The 18,985-nt window shown below is 33.7% G+C and overlaps 1 protein-coding gene across 1 annotated transcript; it reads left to right on the top strand.

Moving 5' to 3' along the window:
• LOC139852982 (G-type lectin S-receptor-like serine/threonine-protein kinase SD2-5) lies at nt 1-2,612 on the top strand. Its single transcript, XM_071842340.1, has 2 exons — nt 1-1,942; nt 2,105-2,612. Exons 1-2 carry the CDS (start codon nt 1-3, stop codon nt 2,548-2,550), a joined length of 2,388 nt encoding a protein of 795 aa, XP_071698441.1. The 3' UTR covers nt 2,551-2,612.
• The last annotated feature ends 16,373 nt before the right edge of the window (nt 2,613-18,985 follow it).

Below are 18,985 nucleotides of genomic sequence, written 5' to 3'. Positions count from 1 at the left end.
ATGAAAACATGGAAGTCACTCTGTTTCATGTTCATTGCATGGATTATTGTTTTCTTACCTCAAACATGCCTATCAAGTGTTCGACGAAATGGCTCACTGAGCCTTGGATTTCAAGGCTCTCAAATGGATTTCATAGACAATGATGGGCTGTTTCTAATATCGAATTCATCAGTTTTTGGGTTCGGGTTCAATAAAAATACTGATGTAACTTCATTCACTTTAGGCATCATTCATATAACCACTTCAAGAATCATTTGGTCAGCTAATAAAGACTTCCCAGTTGACTATTCTGATAATTTCTTGTTTGGTAGTGATGGAAATGCTTATTTACAAAGTAATGGGAATGTTGTTTGGTCTACAAACACAGCGAAAAACGGTGTTTCATCGATGCAATTACTTGATTCGGGGAACTTGGTTTTGTTAAAAGATGATGGTAGCGTTGTTTGGCAAAGTTTTAATCATCCTACAAACACTCTTATGCCTAAACAAGATTTTGTCAAAGGGATGAAACTTGTAAGCAATATGAAGAATAATTTGAGCTTTTCGTTGCAAATTAAAACAGACGATTTGATGTTGTTTGGTGATTTCAACACCCCACAGCCTTATTGGTCTATGGGAAAAGATAAAAGAAGAATCATTAACAATAATGGTGGTGATACTAATTCTGCCACCATTGAAGCAAATTCTTGGAGGTTTTATGATGAAAACAAAGTCTTGTTATCACAATTCGTGTTTGCAGATGAAAGTGATGGTGATAATTCCACTTGGGTTGCAGTTTTAGAAGATGATGGTTTTGTTAAATTCTATGATCTTCAATCTCAAATCACTGCAAGTAATCAAATTCCAGATGATCCTTGCAGCAGACCGCAAGCTTGTCCTTCGTATTTCGTTTGTCAAAATGTTAACACGTGTCAGTGTGCAATTGGTTTAGCCCAACTTAAATGTAAGCCACAACTTGCTTCTTCATGTAACGAGTCATTGTCAAAGGATTCATTGAGTTTAGTTAAGGCAGGGGAGAACATAACCTATTTTGCACTTGGGTTTGTTTCACCTGATTCCAAAACCGATTTAGACGGATGCAAAACGTCGTGTTTGAACAACTGTACTTGCTCAGCTATGTTCTTTAATAACAGTTCTGGAAACTGTTACTTGTTTGACAAGATTGGGAACTTTAAACGGACTACTAATGGTGGTAATATGGAAACATACGTTAAGATTGTTGGGACCCAGTCTGTCAGTTCTCAGGGACAAAAAAACAAGAAACAGTCAACAAAAGTTGTGATTGTTGTGTTTGTTATAGTCTCATTGTCTGCATTCGTTGTTATTGGACTAGTCGTCGTTGGAGTTCGTTACTACAATAAGACGAATGAATCGAGTGATGAAATATCAGAAGAGGATACGTTTTTAGAGAACATTTCTGGTATGCCTGTTCGATTCAGCTACAAAGATCTTCAACAAGCAACGAATGATTTCACTACAAAGCTCGGTCAAGGTGGGTTTGGTTCGGTGTACCGGGGGGTACTAAACGACGGGACCCAGATAGCGGTCAAACGTCTTGAGGGAATTGGTCAAGGTAAGAAAGAGTTTCGTGCTGAGGTCAGCATGATTGGTAGCATACATCATCACCATTTGGTGAAACTCAAAGGGTTTTGTGCAGAAGGGAAATATAGACTTCTTGTTTATGAGTATATGGGAAACGGGTCGTTAGACAGGTGGTTATTTGGGGATGTTTCGTTGGATTGGGATACTAGATACGATATTGCGATCGGTACAGCTAAAGGACTTGCTTACCTTCACGAAGAGTGCGATGTGAAGATCATACATTGTGATATAAAACCAGAAAACGTGTTGTTAGATGACCATTTTTTAGCTAAAGTTTCCGATTTTGGATTAGCTAAACTTATGACACGAGAGCAAAGTCATGTTTTTACGACACTAAGAGGTAAGAGATTATATTATCTTAGGGATTATTGTTAGAGATTAATTATATTTGATCAATACAGGTATGCTATGCAAGATATGTTAACCTATATATAAAACATCTTTTATTCACTTTATTATCAATAATAATAAATCAGTTATATTCTATTCATAATTCTTTCAGGTACTCGAGGCTACCTTGCGCCAGAATGGATCACAAATTACGCGATATCAGAAAAGAGTGATGTTTATAGTTACGGGATGGTATTACTTGAGATTATTAGTGGACGAAAAAACTATAATTCGTCAGAAACGTTGAATTTTCCTGCGTACGCGTTTAAGATGATGGGAGAAGGTAAAGTTAAAGAACTTTTGGATGAGAAGATGAAAGTGGATGAGAATGATGAGCGGGTGGTAATTGCGACCCATGTAGCGTTATGGTGCATACAAGATGATATGAATCTAAGGCCATCTATGCCCAAAGTGGTGCGAATGCTCGAAGGGCTTTGCCCTGTTTTGGCCCCACCGTTGGCTGGGCAGACCGGATTGTATTCTAGCTTGTATAGATCATTTAGGGAATTTAACAGTGATGCTTATTTGTCGGATACTAGACTTTCAGGCCCTAGATAGTATATAAACAAGATAAAAATAATGATTATAAATTGGATTTGATTTGTGATAAACATTTTGGTTATGTGTATAAATGGTGTACATTTTGCTTGTTATGACACAGTTTGTGAGTGATTTATATTTTCTGCATAACATTCCTTAAGCATTTGAAAATTAATTGAATATCATGACTAAAATATTGAACTTTATTCCGAACTCAAGTTTTCATGAACTAATTATAATTATAAAATCTCAAATAGAGTACAAAACTTTCGGACTAAACATGCAAACTAAACTGTAAGCACGGGCGATACTCCATATACGTAGTGTCGTGACACTACTGTTTGAATTTTTTATTTCATAAAATACTCTTTAGGGGTGTTTGGATTTGCGTCAATTTTTTATTACAAACTCCACTGCATTTATATCTAGTCAATCTAGATATCTAGAAGTGGAAAGAGAGCAACAAATGTGAAGTCATTATCGTCAATTTCTCCCTAAAACAACTTAATATCTTCAAATACCTCCATCGCTTCTGAGAAAAACATGTGTTAAAAGTATACCTAGCAATTGAGACTCATACTCTCAAATTTGGGTCAAGCTTTTCAGGTCTATTGGGTCTTGAGAAGAATTAGGCCCGACAATAGAAACCAAAACTTACAAAGAGTTCCAATGAGTTTTCCTTCAACCTATTGGGGGTCGTATACAAAAAAAGAAGAAGCAAAACTAATGGGTTCAAATCGTAAAGCTTAATAAACACAGACAGGTCTAATGGGTGTTTTGTGAATGGGTCGACCATAACAAGTTTCATTTATGAAAGCATTCATGATTATATCATTTATTATGTAAATTAATATGTTTTTATGTATTAAAATAAGTATAAATAATAAATAATAATAACTAAAATAATATAATAAATGTAAAAAACAAATGTAAGTGTATATCACCCGTTTAACCCATTTGATCCATGACCTGTTTCGACCCATTACCCAACCCGACCCAACATGACCCATTTGGACCCGTTTAAAATTTTTACCCGTTTGACCCATGCCTCATTTTAACCCAAACCTACTTTTGACACTTTACCCGAACCGACCCAACCTGACCCGTTTGCCACATAAATTATGATTATGATTATAGTCCATTACATGATCCACTAAACAGTCAAGTAATATTATATGAACTTTAAACATATACGGAGTAACAATATTACCGTTAAAAGGTATATATTCTTCTTCTTCTTCGATGTTTTCCGTTTCTTAGTTTTCGATTAGAGTCAATTGTGTTGAGGTGTGGAGACATTTAAACAAAAGCTGGAAAAAAAAAGTGTCACTAAAAACTGTTTAAACACTTGCACGGATTTTGCAGATTTCGGTAAGCGTGAAACAGAGCAAAACAGTGCAAAAACAGAGAAAATGATGGTGCGCGGCGCGAACCCTGCGCGCACTAGGTGAAACTTGATCAGAAGATTTGCTCGAAGAATCAAGAGTGCACGGCGCGCACGTTTAAGTGTGCACGGCGCGCACGTTGTCTGGCAGTGAGCTGTCAGCATGTTGATCAACTTTTGCACATGTGATCCGTATTTAGTTGTCCAAGTTGTCACTTTAGGTGCATGTGGGCTACTTTACACCTTGTTTTAGAGCTGTGATCATGCTAATACAAGGGTGTAAAGAGGATCAAGATGGCTAGTTGATGATTACTTGAAGCATGCTTATGTATTCTTGTTCTCCTATAAATGTTCCTGATTATAACTCATTGTAAACTCACCACCACGAAATTTAATCAATAAGAACACTCTTTGGTTAGCTGTGGACTAAAGCAATCACAAATGATTGCATATAACCACGTTAAATTCTCGTGTTTTTATCATTCTTGCTTGTGTTACGATTATCACTATATTTTTCGTTTGTTGGAAGTGGGTTAGATAACTTGGGTTATCTTGTCTTGTTTGGGTTCACCTAATCGGGTTTCCTAACATGTATTATAATGCACGAGAAATCAAGGCATGTATAAGCATACCTTCCATCATGCATTATATGTAACGTCCTAGGATCTGGATGCCCACACGGTTGCACATTCGAGATTTGGTGCCATAACCTTAGATTAAATAGAAAGTGCATATTTGCTTCTCATGCTTTTGGAGGCGTTATTGTAAATACAATATATAAAACTTTAAGGAAGTAATACCTTCGATCATGCATTATATGTAACACCTTAGGATCTGGATGCCCACATGATTGCACATTCGAAATTTGGTGCAATAACCTTAGATTAAATGGAAAGTACGGATTTGCTTCTGCTGCTTTTCGATGGCGTTACAGTAAATACAACATAAAAATCTAATAACTAATAGTCAATAATTGATGGTTTCCAGTGGTTTCCAGCCGTCATCTAAATGGCTCTGTTTCAGCCGTCATCTAGATGTTCAAAGCTGCCGACGTTGACAACGCGTATGGAAGTGGCAAACTTGAACACGATGACGGCCGCCAACTTCCGCCAACCTTCTTCGTTCACACCATTCACCGCCATAGAATTTTTGCTATAAATAGAGATGCAAACTTTCATTGTAAATCATCCCAAAAATCACTCAGAGAAGTGTAATCACAACCTAGATAGTGTGTGTGAGTTTGAGAGTTTTTTTTTTAGAGTTTTGTAATACTCGTGTAATCTATTCTTGTGAGTAATAGAGTTATTTTCTCTCAAATTTATATCTCCCAACGTCCAGGCGATCCTCTCTTCCTAACAAGTGGTATCAGAGCTTGGTTAGAGACGTTGGTTGAGTTTTTTGGTCTACTGAAGTTTCTTCAAAATCCAATTTTAAGTGTACCATTGGATTCGTCTCATCGAACCGAGTCCAATGCAAAAAACGGTGACTTAAACGGAGTTATAACGAGCCCAGAAAACGCGGTCAAAGTTTGGTCAACTCGCCGGAATCTCGACGGAGAAGACGACCGGTGCCGGAATTTTCGCCGGAGAAGAAAGTCCTGTAGCAGTACTGTAGCAATTCACTGTAGCAGCGGCGGCACTATAGCAAGTTCCTGTAGCAGTACTGTAGCAAGTTACTGTAGCAATTCTGAAATTTTACAATTTGGTTCCTGAAATTTTCAGAATTTCATTTTTTGGTCCCTGAAGTGAAATTTGAGCCGCGAAGTGTCTATTCCACCATTTTCAACCGTTCCGGACGTAACGGTGATCTTTGTTTTCTACAATTCAACCCCGTTTGTGTAGAAAAATCATTTGTAAGGTGATAATGTCCACAGAAGAGTCAACATCATCTTCCGGAGCTATGATTATGCTCACAGCCACAAACTACACGCTGTGGAAACCTCGGATGGAAGATCTCCTCAGCTGTAAGGATTTGTTCAATCCTATTGAATTGAAGGGTATAAACCCTGATTCTGCCAAAGAGAAAGAGTGGAAGAAATCAAACCGAAAAACTATTGGTCAGATCCGTCAATGGATTGACCATAGTGTCTTCCACCATGTTGCACAAGAGACAGACGCATATGTCCTATGGAAAAAGTTGGAGGACATGTACCAGGCCAAGACTGCTCGGAATAAAGCCCTGTTGATGAGGCGTTTAGTCAACATGAAGCTTAAAAGTGGAACTTCAGTTGCCGAGCATACCAGCGAGTTCCAGAGCTTGGTCAACCAGTTATCGTCTGTAGAGATGCCGCTTGGCGATGAAGTTCAGGCGTTATTGCTACTTAGTTCTCTTCCCGATAGCTGGGAAACGCTGGTCGTAACACTCAGTAACTCAGCTTCGAATGGCAAACCTACCATGTCAATGGTCAAGGATGCCCTATTCAGTGAAGAGGCAAGGAGAAAGGACATGGGCACAGATCAGACCCATGCCTTTGTCACAGAGAATCGGGGGAGACATCGAATGAGTAGCAAAAATAAATGGAGAGGCAGAAGCAAGAGCAGGGGCAGGTCAGCTGATGGCAGAAAACCAATATATAAATGCCATCATTGTGGATTAGAAGGACATATGAAAAAGAACTGTTATTGATTGAAAGAGGAACAAGGTCAAAGCAGTTCATAGCCGAAGAATAAGGGTGGAGAAACGTTAGTTACTATAACTGGTGATGTAGCTTATTGTTCAACCCATGATGAGACATGCCTTCACGTCTCACGAGAAGACACGGAATGGGTGGTAGATACTGCAGCTTCCTACCACGTGACTCCATACAAGGAATACTTCACAACATACAAAGCTGGAGACTTTGGAGCTGTGAAGTTGGGAAATTTCAGTTCCGCTGAAATAGTCGAAATTGGTGATGTCAAGATAAAGATAAGTTCCGGGAGCACAATCACTTTGAAGGATGTCCGCCATGTGCCAGATCTTCAGCTGAATTTACTCTCTTGGTAGCTCTCGACAAACAGGGATATGATAGTCATTTCAGTAGAGGCACATGGAAATTGTCAAGAGGCGCTATGATAGTTGCTCGAGGACACATTTGTGGCACACTATACAAAACTCATGTGAAGATCTGCACTGACAGCCTTAATGTTGCAGAAAAGGAGGCTTCACAAAATTTATGGCACCAGAGACTCGGTCACATGAGTGAGAAAGGGTTGTCTACCCTAATAAAGAAGGAGCTTATCAATGTAGACAAGGATCCTGCACTAGATCCGTGCAATCATTGTTTGTTTGGTAAGCAGCATAGAGTCTCGTTTAATTCCTCTTCAACGAGAAGATCAGAGTTACTCAGTCTGGTACACTCTGATGTTTGCGGTCCCTTAGAGGTTGAATCAATTGGCGGCAATCGATATTTTCTGACGTTTATCGATGATACTTCTCGAAAGGTGTGGGTATATTTCTTGCAGACGAAGGACCAGGTGTTCGATTACTTTAAACAGTTCCATGTCATGGTAGAACGTGAGACAGGAAAGAAGTTAAAGTGTCTTCGATCCGACAACGGCGGTGAATACTCTTCCAGGCAGTTCGATGCCTATTGCAGATCATATGGCATCCGAAATGAGAAGACAGTTCCACGTACCCCTCAACACAATGGTATAGCAGAAAGTATGAACTTGGAGCTTGAACAGATGGATGTAAAGACAGCTTTTCTTCATGGAGATTTACAAGAAGAAATTTACATGGAGCAGCCGGAAGGTTTTGAGGTTTCAGGAGATAACCTCGTATGCAAGCTGAAGAAAAGTTTATATGGTTTAAAGCAGGCACCTAGGCAGTGGTACAAGAAGTTTGACTCGTGCATGGTGAGTCAAGGGTACGAAAAAACTGCAGCAGATGAGTGTGTCTACATTCAGAAGGAACTCTTTAAGTAGACAATATTTTGATCGTAGGGAAAGACTCAACGAAGATCAACCAGCAGAAGAAGGAACTCTCTAAGTCTTTTGACATAAAAGACTTAGGACAGGCTCAACAGATTTTGGGAATGCAGATAACCCGAGACAGGAAGAATAAAAGGTTATGGCTATATCAGGAGAAGTATATTGAACGAGTGCTTTCACGTTTCAATATGAACAATGCCAAACCTGTTAGCATTCCATTAGCTATCCATTTCAAGTTAAGCAAGAGTTCTTGTCCCTCATCCAAGGAAGAGATCGGGGAAATGTCTTCAGTACCATATTCTTCAGCAGTTGAAAGTTTGATGTATGCAATGGTGTGTACAAGGCCCGATATTGCTCACGCAGTGGGAACAGTGAGTCGTTTTCTCTCGAACCCCGGGAAAGAGCATTGGAATGCGGTAAAATGGATTCTCATATATCTTAAGGGTACAATGAATCTATGTCTTTATTACGGGGGAGCTGATCCAATCTTAGAAGGCTATACAGATGCAGATATGGCCGGAGATCCTGATAGTAGGAAATCTACTTCAGGATTCATTTACACTTTTGCAGGAGTAGCTGTTTCATGGCAGTCAAGACTACAGAAGTGTGTTGCATTATCCACAACTGAAGCAGAGTATATTGCTCCCGCAGAAGCTGGAAAAGAAATGTTGTGGTTAAAGCGTTATCTTCAAGAATTTGGAATCAAGCAAAAGGAGTACAAGGTATATTGTGATAGTCAAAGTGCTATAGATTTGAGCAAGAACTCCATGTACCATTCCCGTATAAAACATATTAATATTCGTTATCATTGGATACGCGAGGTAATTGATCGACAAATGTTGAGACTAGTGAAGATCCATACAAAGGAGAATCCTGAGGATATGTTAACAAAGGTGGTGACTCGAGAGAAGTTGGAGTTATGCAGAGACATAACTGGAATGTTTGTTGATTTGGCTGGAGGGGGAGAATTGATGGTTTCCAGTGGTTTCCAGCCGTCATCTAGATGGCTCTGTTCCAGCCGTCATCTAGATGTTCAAAGCTGCTGACGCTGACAACGCGTATGGAAGTGGCAAACTTGAACACGATGACGGCCGCCAACTTCCGCCAACCTTCTTCATTCACACCATTCACCGCCATAGAATTTTTGCTATAAATAGAGATGCAAACTTTCATTGTAAATCATCCCAAAAATCACTCAAAGAAGTGTAATCACAACCTAGATAGTGTGTGTGAGTTTGAGAGTTTTTTTTAGAGTTTTGTAATACTCGTGTAATCTATTCTTGTGAGTAATAGAGTTATTTTCTCTCAAATTTATATCTCCCAACGTCCAGGCGATCCTCTCTTCCTAACAATAATATGCTAGTACTTGACTAATCATATAAGTGTATGCAAAGTTGCAAACCACTTATAATCAGTAGTTCTGTTCTAGTAGTTATCTAACTTATTATTTAATAAAAAATGATCATTACCCAAAACCCAAAATATATATTTTAAGAGTATAATGACTTTAATCCACTGTGACTAAAAATCAACAAAATTATGATTTATGAGTACAAAGCAATCAACCTTCTCCACTTCTGAGTTACTCAAATCTGATATTGGTGCAACGCATATTCACTTCGTAGAGGGGCCTTCGATATCAGCATCACCATTCTGCTGACTGTTGCTTTCAACTTCAATATGTTGACTTTTGCTATCTTCAGTCTCTAGTCTCTTGAGGTGAGGTGCCAACGGGTCTTCCTTTCAACTTCAATTTATATAGAGAAAAAACTTACATAAAGCAAAATGAATGAATGGTGATTATATATATAAATTATTGTTAATATAAATTACTACAGATCACATTAATATCATAAATAACTAAATTAAATTACAAAGCAATAAATATTTTTGTGTATTTTGACATTGATATTGTAGTGACCCGAACTTTTCCATGTTTATATATATAATAAATGAAATTTTTATTTACATGATTAAGTGTTTCCAACATGTTAAGCAATCAAACTTGTTAAGACTTGATTAATTGAAATAGGTTTCATATAGACAATTGACCACCCAAGTTGACCGGTGATTCACGAACATTAAAACTTGTAAAAACTATATGATGACATATATATATATGGATATATATATATATATATATATATATATATATATATATATATATATATATATATATATATATATATATATATATATATATATAGTTAACATGATATTATGATAAGTAAACATATCATTAAGTATATTAACAATGAACTACATATGTAAAAGCAAGACTACTAACTTAATGATTTTGAAACGGGACATATATGTAACGATTATCGTTGTAACGACATTTAATGTATATATATCATATTAAGATATATTCATACATCATAATATCATGATAATATAATAATTTAAAATCTCATTTGATATTATAAATATTGTATTAACAACATTTAACAAGATCGTTAACCTAAAGGTTTCAAAACAACACTTACATGTAACGACTAACGATGACTTAACGACTCAGTTAAAATGTATATACATGTAGTGTTTTAATATGTATTCATACACTTTTTAAAGACTTCAAGACACTTATCAAAATACTTCTACTTAACAAAAATGCTTACAATTACATCCTCGTTCAGTTTCATCAACAATTTTACTCGTATGCACTCGTATTCGTACTCGTACAATACACAGCTTTTAGATGTATGTACTATTGGTATATACACTCCAATTATCAGCTCTTAGCAGCCCATGTGAGTTACCTAACACATGTGGGAACCATCATTTGGCAACTAGCATGAAATATCTCATAAAATTATAAAAATATGAGTAATCATTCATGACTTATTTACATGAAAACAAAATTACATATCCTTTATATCTAATCCATACACCAACGACCAAAAACACCTACAAACACTTTCATTCTTCAATTTTATTCATCTAATTGATCTCTCTCAAGTTCTATCTTCAAGTTCTAAGTGTTCTTCATAAATTCTACAAGTTCTAGTTTCATAAAATCAAGAATACTTCCAAGTTTGCTAGCTTACTTCCAATCTTGTAGAGTGATCATACAACCTCAAGAAATCTTTATTATTTACAGTAAGATATCTTTCTAATACAAGGTAATACTCATATTCAAACTTTGATTCAATTTCTATAACTATAACAATCTTATTTCGAGTGGAAATCTTACTTGAACTTGTTTTCGTGTCATGATTCTGCTTCAAGAACTTTCAAGCCATCCAAGGATCCTTTGAAGCTAGATCCATTTTTCTCATTTCCAGTAGTTTTATCCATAAAACTTGAGGTAGTAATGATGTTCATAACATCATTCGATTCATACATATAAAGCTATCTTATTCGAAGGTTTAAACTTGTAATCACTAGAACATAGTTTAGTTAATTGTAAACTTGTTCGCAAACAAAAGTTAATCTTTCTAACTTGAATTTTAAAATCAACTAAACACATGTTCTATATCTATATGATATGCTAACTTAATGATTTAAAACCTGGAAACACGAAGAACACTGTAAAATCGGACATACGCCGTCGTAGTAACACTGCGGGCTGTTTTGGGTTAGTTAATTAGAAACTATGATAAACTTTGATTTAAAATTTGTTCTTCTGGGAAAATGATTTTTCTTATGAACATGAAGCTATATCCAAAAATCATGATTAAACTCAAAGTGGAAGTATGTTTTCTAAAATGGTCATCTAGACGTCGTTCTTTCGACTGAAATGACTACCTTTACAAAAATGACTTGTAACTTATATTTCCGACTATAAATCTATACTTTTTCTGTTTAGATTCATAAAATAGAGTTCAATATGAAATCATAGTAATTTTATTCACTCAAAACGGATTTAAAATGAAGAAGTTATGGGTAAAACAAGATTGGATAATTTTTCTTGTTGTAGCAACGTGAAAATTGGTAACAAATCTATATTAATCATATCCTAGCTAACTTATATTTTATTATACATGTATTCTAATATATTATTTAATCTTGGGATACCATAGACACGTATGCAAATGTTTTGACATATCATATCGACCCATGTGTATATATTATTTGGAACAACCATAGACACTCTATATGCAGTAATGTGGGAGTTAGCTATACAGGGTTGAGGTTGATTCCAAAAATATATATACTTTGAGTTGTGATCTAGCCTGAGACGTGTATACACTGGGTCGTGGATTGATTCAAGATAATATATATCAATTTTTTTTTCTGTACATCTAACTTTGGACAACTAGTTGTAGGTTACTAACGAGGACAGCTGACTTAATGAACTTAAAACATCAAAATGTATTAAAAGTGTTGTAAATATATTTTGAACATACTTTGATATATATGTACATATTTGTTATAGGTTCGTGAATCGACCAGTGGCCAAGTCTTACTTCCCGACGAAGTAAAAATCTGTGAAAGTGAGTTATAGTCCCACTTTTAAAATCTAATATTTTTTAGGATGAGAATACATGCAGGTTTTATAAATGATTTACAAAATAGACACAAGTACGAGAAACTACATTCTATGGTTGAATTATCGAAATCGAATATGCCCCTTTTTTAGTCTGGTAATCTAAGATTTAGGGAACAGACACCCTAATTGACGCGAATCCTAAAGATAGATCTATCGGGCTCAACAAGCCCCATCCAAAGTACCGGATGCTTTAGTACTTTGAAATTTATATCATGTTCGAAGGGTGTCCCGGAATGATGGGGATATTCTTATATATGCATCTTGTTAATGTCGGTTACCAGGTGTTCACCATATGAATGATTTTTATCTCTATTTATGGGATGTGTATTGAAATATGAAATCTTGTGGTCTATTGTTACGATTTGATATATATAGGTTAAACCTATAACTCACCAACATTTTTGTTGACATTTAAAGCATGTTTATTCTCAGGTGAATACTAAGAGCTTCTGCTGTTGCATACTAAAGTAAGGACAAGATTTGAAGTCCATGTTTGTATGATATTGTGTAAAAACTGCATTTAAGAAACATATGTCGATGTAATATATTTCTATTGTAAACCATTATGTAATGGTCGTGTGTAAACAGTATATTTTAGATTATCATTATTTGATAATCTACGTAATGCTTTTGAAACCTTTATTGATAAAATAAAGGTTATGGTTGTTTTAAAAATGAATGCAGTCTTTGAAAAACGTCTAATATAGAGGTCAAAACCTCGCAACGAAATCAATTAATATGGAACGTTTATAATCAATATGAACGGGACATTTCAGATATATGGTCAAACTATCCCTTTTAAGCTCTGTATCCTTTATGATGTACTTCAATACCCATAATGTGTTTTGATTTCTTCCAATTCTTAGTTTTATAAAATAAAAAAAAAGCAACATCATAGACTATATATTCTTCACTAACCTTTTCAATCCCGATAACCTAAACTTATATAATGCCAATTCCATTCCAGATTCTGAAAATTCCAACTATGACCCAGCTATTCAACAATTTGACTATTAAAAGTCAAACTGACCTTCAACATATCAGTATATAATAACAGCAACAATACGATGTTCTTGTGATTTGCACACCAACAAAAAATAGACCAAATGAGAGACACAATAACATCAAACTCAAAACCTATACACCATGATTTCCAGAATACATTGGGAATACGGTTATTATCCATATAACGTGGATAACCATGACAAACAAATATACATAGAAAATATGAAGCACAATCTAAAAAATCTACCAAACTATAACAACTATAGAAATATAATAACAATAGAAAATTATCACCTATATAAATTATCTAACCCAATCGACTATAAAAATAATTGAAATAAAAATCAAGTGAATTCATTAATCTCATTTAAATACCTGTTGAAATAAACAACTTATAAACTGCAGTAACTGATGCATAAGATATTTGGACAAACATCGGTTCCTTCATGTGACGACCCGGAAATTTCCGGCCAAATTTAAACTTAATCTTTATATGATTTCGACACGATAAGCAAAGTCTGTAAAGTTGAGTCTCAAAATTTTTGAACTGTTTTAATATATTCATTTAACCTTTGACTATTCCCGACGATTCACGAACATCGATGTATAAAAGATATGTAATATATATATATATATATATATATATATATATATATATATATATATATATATATATATATATATATATATATATATATATAATTAATAAATATTAATGATTCAATAAATTATATAATTGATAGATATTATATAATTGATAGATATTATATAAGTGGTAATATATTAAACTTAATTACAAGTTGAATATAAATATTATATTTAAACTATTATCATTACTAGTATTATTATTATTAAGCAATATTATCAATAATATCATTAAATAGATTGTTATTATTATTATTAGTATATATATTGTAATGTATAAATATTAAATATTAATTGTGTGTTATTTCATAACTAATAAATCATAATATTAAATGTAATTACAAATTAAAACATAAATATTATATTAATAATAATGTTATTATTACTTTTATTATAACTATTAATATTAACATTAATATTTGTATGAATAATACTATTATTTTTAATATAAAGTATATATAAATATATATAAATATATGAAAGTTGATATGTACAAGTATTATTAATATTATTAATTTAATATATAATATATAAATATGAGATTTGATACGCGTAATTTGTTATGTCAATATTATCATTATTATTATTATTATTAATATCATTATTTTTATAAGTAGTAGAAAATTATAATTATTATTATGATTGATTATTATTAATATTACTAACAAGTAACATTTTTATTTAAAATTATTATTATCACTATTGTGATTACTTTTATCATTATTATTATTATTAGTATTATTTTAGTATTTCTATTTCTACTATTATTAATATTATTAGTATTTTTACTTTATTAATAATATTAACAGTGTTTTATTATCAAAATATTTATATACTGAATATATTAAACCAGATGGAACTAAAACTGATTAGAATCAATATCACCTAAATCGTACGAATTCGTTTCGCATCCCTTTCACTTTTCGTTTTTTTTTTAATTTTTTTCCTAGTCTGCCCGTGATGAATGTCGACGCCTCAAATGGCTATAAGGCAACCAAATTACTCAATGATTGAGAAAACCATTCAATTATCTATCACCTTTACCAAGTATAACCACATTTAACTGTTGTTAATTGTGGAATCAGTCAGAAAATATAAGAAACCGTCGGATACTCTGTACGCGATAACTTTTTAACCATAACCCAAATTTGAATCAATTTTCAAAATCTAAAATTGCAGTCATGTTAGGAATCTATAGGTTAAACTAGCTGTCTTTATATCGAGTTAGAATTTCTGAGTCAAAGCTTTTGAACAAAAAAGTCAAACAAGTGTTCTATGATCGAATTGAAGTTATAGAGGAAGTTTCTGTTGAAATAAATGATTTGAAAAGTTTCTGAGAATGGTATACTACCTATTTCATGTAGTAACTATGATCTAGAAATGTCCAGAACTAAAAATCACGATTTGATGTTCATGGTGTTCTTCGTGAGTTTGCTGCAAATTTTTCCTTTTTTGATTAATCCAAGACCTCTTTAACCGGGTCGTATCTGCTCCAATTGGAATACTTAAATTAAACCTCAAACTCGTATTTATAATTTAATTTCAGCCGATTGAATTTTTTTTTTGTGAAGAAGAAGGCAGTGGGTACAATAAACGAAAAATGGTTAAATATTTATGAGTCAGGTTTTAATCAGGAAAGTGGAAACAGACGAGTTGGTTTGATGGCGTGTTGGGTTAATAAAAGGTCGAGGGTTCGAGCCTGAGCATGGACTGTTATTTTTTTGGAACTAATTCTTATGAGGTAGTCTTTTGTTATTTATTATTATTATTATTACTATTATTATTATTATTATTATTATTATTATTATTATTATTATTATTATTATTATTATTATTATTATTATTATTATCTTCATTATTATTATTGATTATGCTATTATTATTAGGTATGTAATGTTATTACTAATATTAATATAAAGAATGTTATTATCTTTAAAGTAACTAATATTATTATTTTCATCATGGTTATTATTAGTATTACTACTTATTAGTATTATACTATATACTAAATATGGACACCGACTCCCAATCACATTTCGCCACATCATCCAAATTGCTACAGTATACCAGTAACCGACAGGGGTACTTTCATCTTTTTACACCCCAAGTTGCCAAAAAAAAAACACAGTTTCTGCTATTCTTTCACACCTTTAGATCTTCAACACCACCAAGGCCAACCACCACCAAATCTGACAAAAAAAAAAGGAGCTCAATCTGAGCACCTACGCCGACCACGGCTGGCAGAGAAAGAAATGGCCGACATAGACGGCTGACGGAAACGGTCAACGGCAACGGTCGACGGCGGACGACGATGACCTAAGCACCGGTCTAAACAAAAATTAAGATCTACACCGGACCCAGCTCACTTCCGACTCCCTGGAAGATAGAAGCCGCCACCACCACCATTAAACTGTTAATCCCCGTACGAACCTAAACCATCTACCTTCAACGGCGTCAGAACAACGAAGAGCAACCACAAAACACAAAACCCATCCTGCCGGAAAGTGATTCCCGGTCGACGTACTCTCTATGGGTTTGCGGTCAAGGTTATCTTCATAATCGACGCCGTATTCTACACCTGTATTTTGAAGACAATAATATTTAAATTGTGTTTTGAAGAAGATGAAAAGATGAAAGATACGACTAACTGGGTAGAGAATGAATTTAGATTTAGATTAATGTTGAAGAAGAAAAAGAAGAAATAGAGATGTGATAGACATAATAAGTAGGAGACAGGATGGTAGCATACGGAGTAGTAAAGTAAATCTAATTTGTTGACTATATAGAGCCTAGACCCCTTTGCATTTCCCAACTACTTTAAGTTCCAAATATTCCAGGGTGATTTGTTTAAGTTTCATTTTGTTTAATTTTTAAGTTCCAAATATTTTTTTTTTCACTAACACAAAACCATCAATAAATATAAATTTGAATGGATTTTTCATCCTGTCGGCCGTAGACTAAATGTCACAAATCACCTTTAAACAAAAAAAATATTTTTCGAACAAAACACAACAAGTTATTTATGGAGTTGAATAAGAAAATTTTAGATGAAAACCAAATATGAGTGTCGTGAGTATGTTAAAACTTAGTTATTTTTCAATAAATACCCCCATAAGTATTAATTTTGTTTTATTTCTGTTGTTTCAACATATTTTTATATAATTATGCTTTAATCATATGTTATAGATTGTGTCTAAACTATCCTTTTTAATCAATGGAGTAATTGAGACAATTTATCAAAAGTGCGAGTATAAAAGATGGTGTAGTGTGGCTTCTACAATATTTAAAAAGGTCTTGTCTTTTCATTTTCCTCTTAACTAAATTTATGATTATTTTTAAATTTTAATTTATTTTTAAATTTTTTAAATTTTTATTTATTTTTTCATGCAAGGATTAAGATCTATGATTAAGTTTATCGATTACATTTAAGAGAAAATATTAAAGGACTGCTAATGCTAATTTGGTTGCACTTTGGTTTTCCCTTTATTTCGTAACTAATGTTTATGCTATTTAATTTGCAATTAATATGCAATTAGAATACTGACCCTCTTATTTATCTGTTTTTAGTTCAATTTAAGTTAATTTGGTTTTTATCTATCCTACGTACACCATGATAGTTATAGCTCGATAATGGCAAAAATTAAATTCAGTAGTTCAATAATATTTGAAATGTTAATTACCTCAATTAATACATTTGATTTATTATTATTATTTGAAAGACTACTTTATTGAAGATAGTACAAAAAATCATACCAGAATAGTAGTGTCTAAATATTTGCCTAAATCAATGTTTGTCTCTGTAAATATTTGTAGTGTCTAAATGTTTGTACAATAACATTTTATACAAAAATTCATAACTTTCGTAATTGAAATTCTTATTAAGGAAAATACGGAAAAATTAACTTGATCAAAGATCTTTTTCATATTTGATATTTGGCCTATATTTCTAATTTGAATGAATCAATTAAAAAAATTATTTTAGTTTAGTCATAAATGAAAAAATAAATAAACTTTTTGGAGAGTGTTTTATATATAGTAATAAATTTATTTTACCCCGTTTAAAAAATGATACTATAAATTCATAAGAACTATTATTGTGAAGATTTTGTTTTCATTAATAGTTAATCAGTCATTAATTTATTTTTTGTAACAACCCAAACCAAACCACGAACAAACCCGCTTAAAATGTCACAAAAAAAAATTTATATCACTGTTCAGCAAATGGCGCGGCGCGCCATATGGCCGCGCGGCGCGCCAAACTGGTCTGTCCAAAAAGTCTTTAAACGTGAAAAAGATTGGCCACTTTCCGACATATTTAGACGAAACGCTTTTAACAACAAGTTCCAATATGTAAAACTAACACGAATCAATCATAAAATAAGTTTTACAAAGTAGGGCCCACATCGGCCGTTTTACGAGTTTCATACAAAAGTTTGAGTTTTGACCACGTGAGTTTAATTTCCAAACGACACTACGAGCACGGTGTTTGGGGTTAAACTACCCAAGTCTCGGTCAAACTCCAAAAGCTAACTCAATCCAAAAAGCGTCCCCCAATCAACAAAGTGGGATCTCTAATTCAAAATAATGCCCTTACTCTTGTCCACGCCGGAGCCTATAAAAAGATAAACAACGAGAGGGTAAGCTAACGCTTAGTGAATGAAATAATTACACACATACATATATAATATATCTATTTGCAAACACTTACTCGCATACCGTATACATGCTAGCAAACACAATTAGCTTATTGTCATAAATACAAGCTATAACCTCCAATAACCAAACTAGCATAACAATAGCATATTTAACTTGAACAAATATAATATGCATACACTAAAACACAATAACCATAGTTAACCAATCAAACAAAGGAACGGTGTTTAAAGATCGTCGGAGTTCATAACTACCATTAGTGCACTTAACACTTCGTACACTAACCCCACGGGTGGCATCTTAACACATCGATACTTCACCCCGGGTGGCGTCTTAACACGTCGACACTTCACCCCGAGTGGT

The sequence above is a fragment of the Rutidosis leptorrhynchoides genome, chromosome 6 (assembly GCF_046630445.1).
Source record: "Rutidosis leptorrhynchoides isolate AG116_Rl617_1_P2 chromosome 6, CSIRO_AGI_Rlap_v1, whole genome shotgun sequence".
Lineage (NCBI taxonomy): Eukaryota > Viridiplantae > Streptophyta > Magnoliopsida > Asterales > Asteraceae > Rutidosis > Rutidosis leptorrhynchoides.
The sequence above is the reverse complement of the archived record's forward strand: the minus strand, read 5'-3'. Positions and strand labels throughout refer to the sequence as shown.

Excerpts from the sequence above, each read along its gene's own strand:
- LOC139852982 (XM_071842340.1), top strand. The coding sequence starts at position 1 with ATGAAAACATGGAAGTCACTCTGTTTCATGTTCATTGCATGGATTATT. Across the intron at positions 1,943-2,104 it reads TGTTTTTACGACACTAAGAG|GTACTCGAGGCTACCTTGCG; the intron begins GTAAGAGATTAT and ends TAATTCTTTCAG.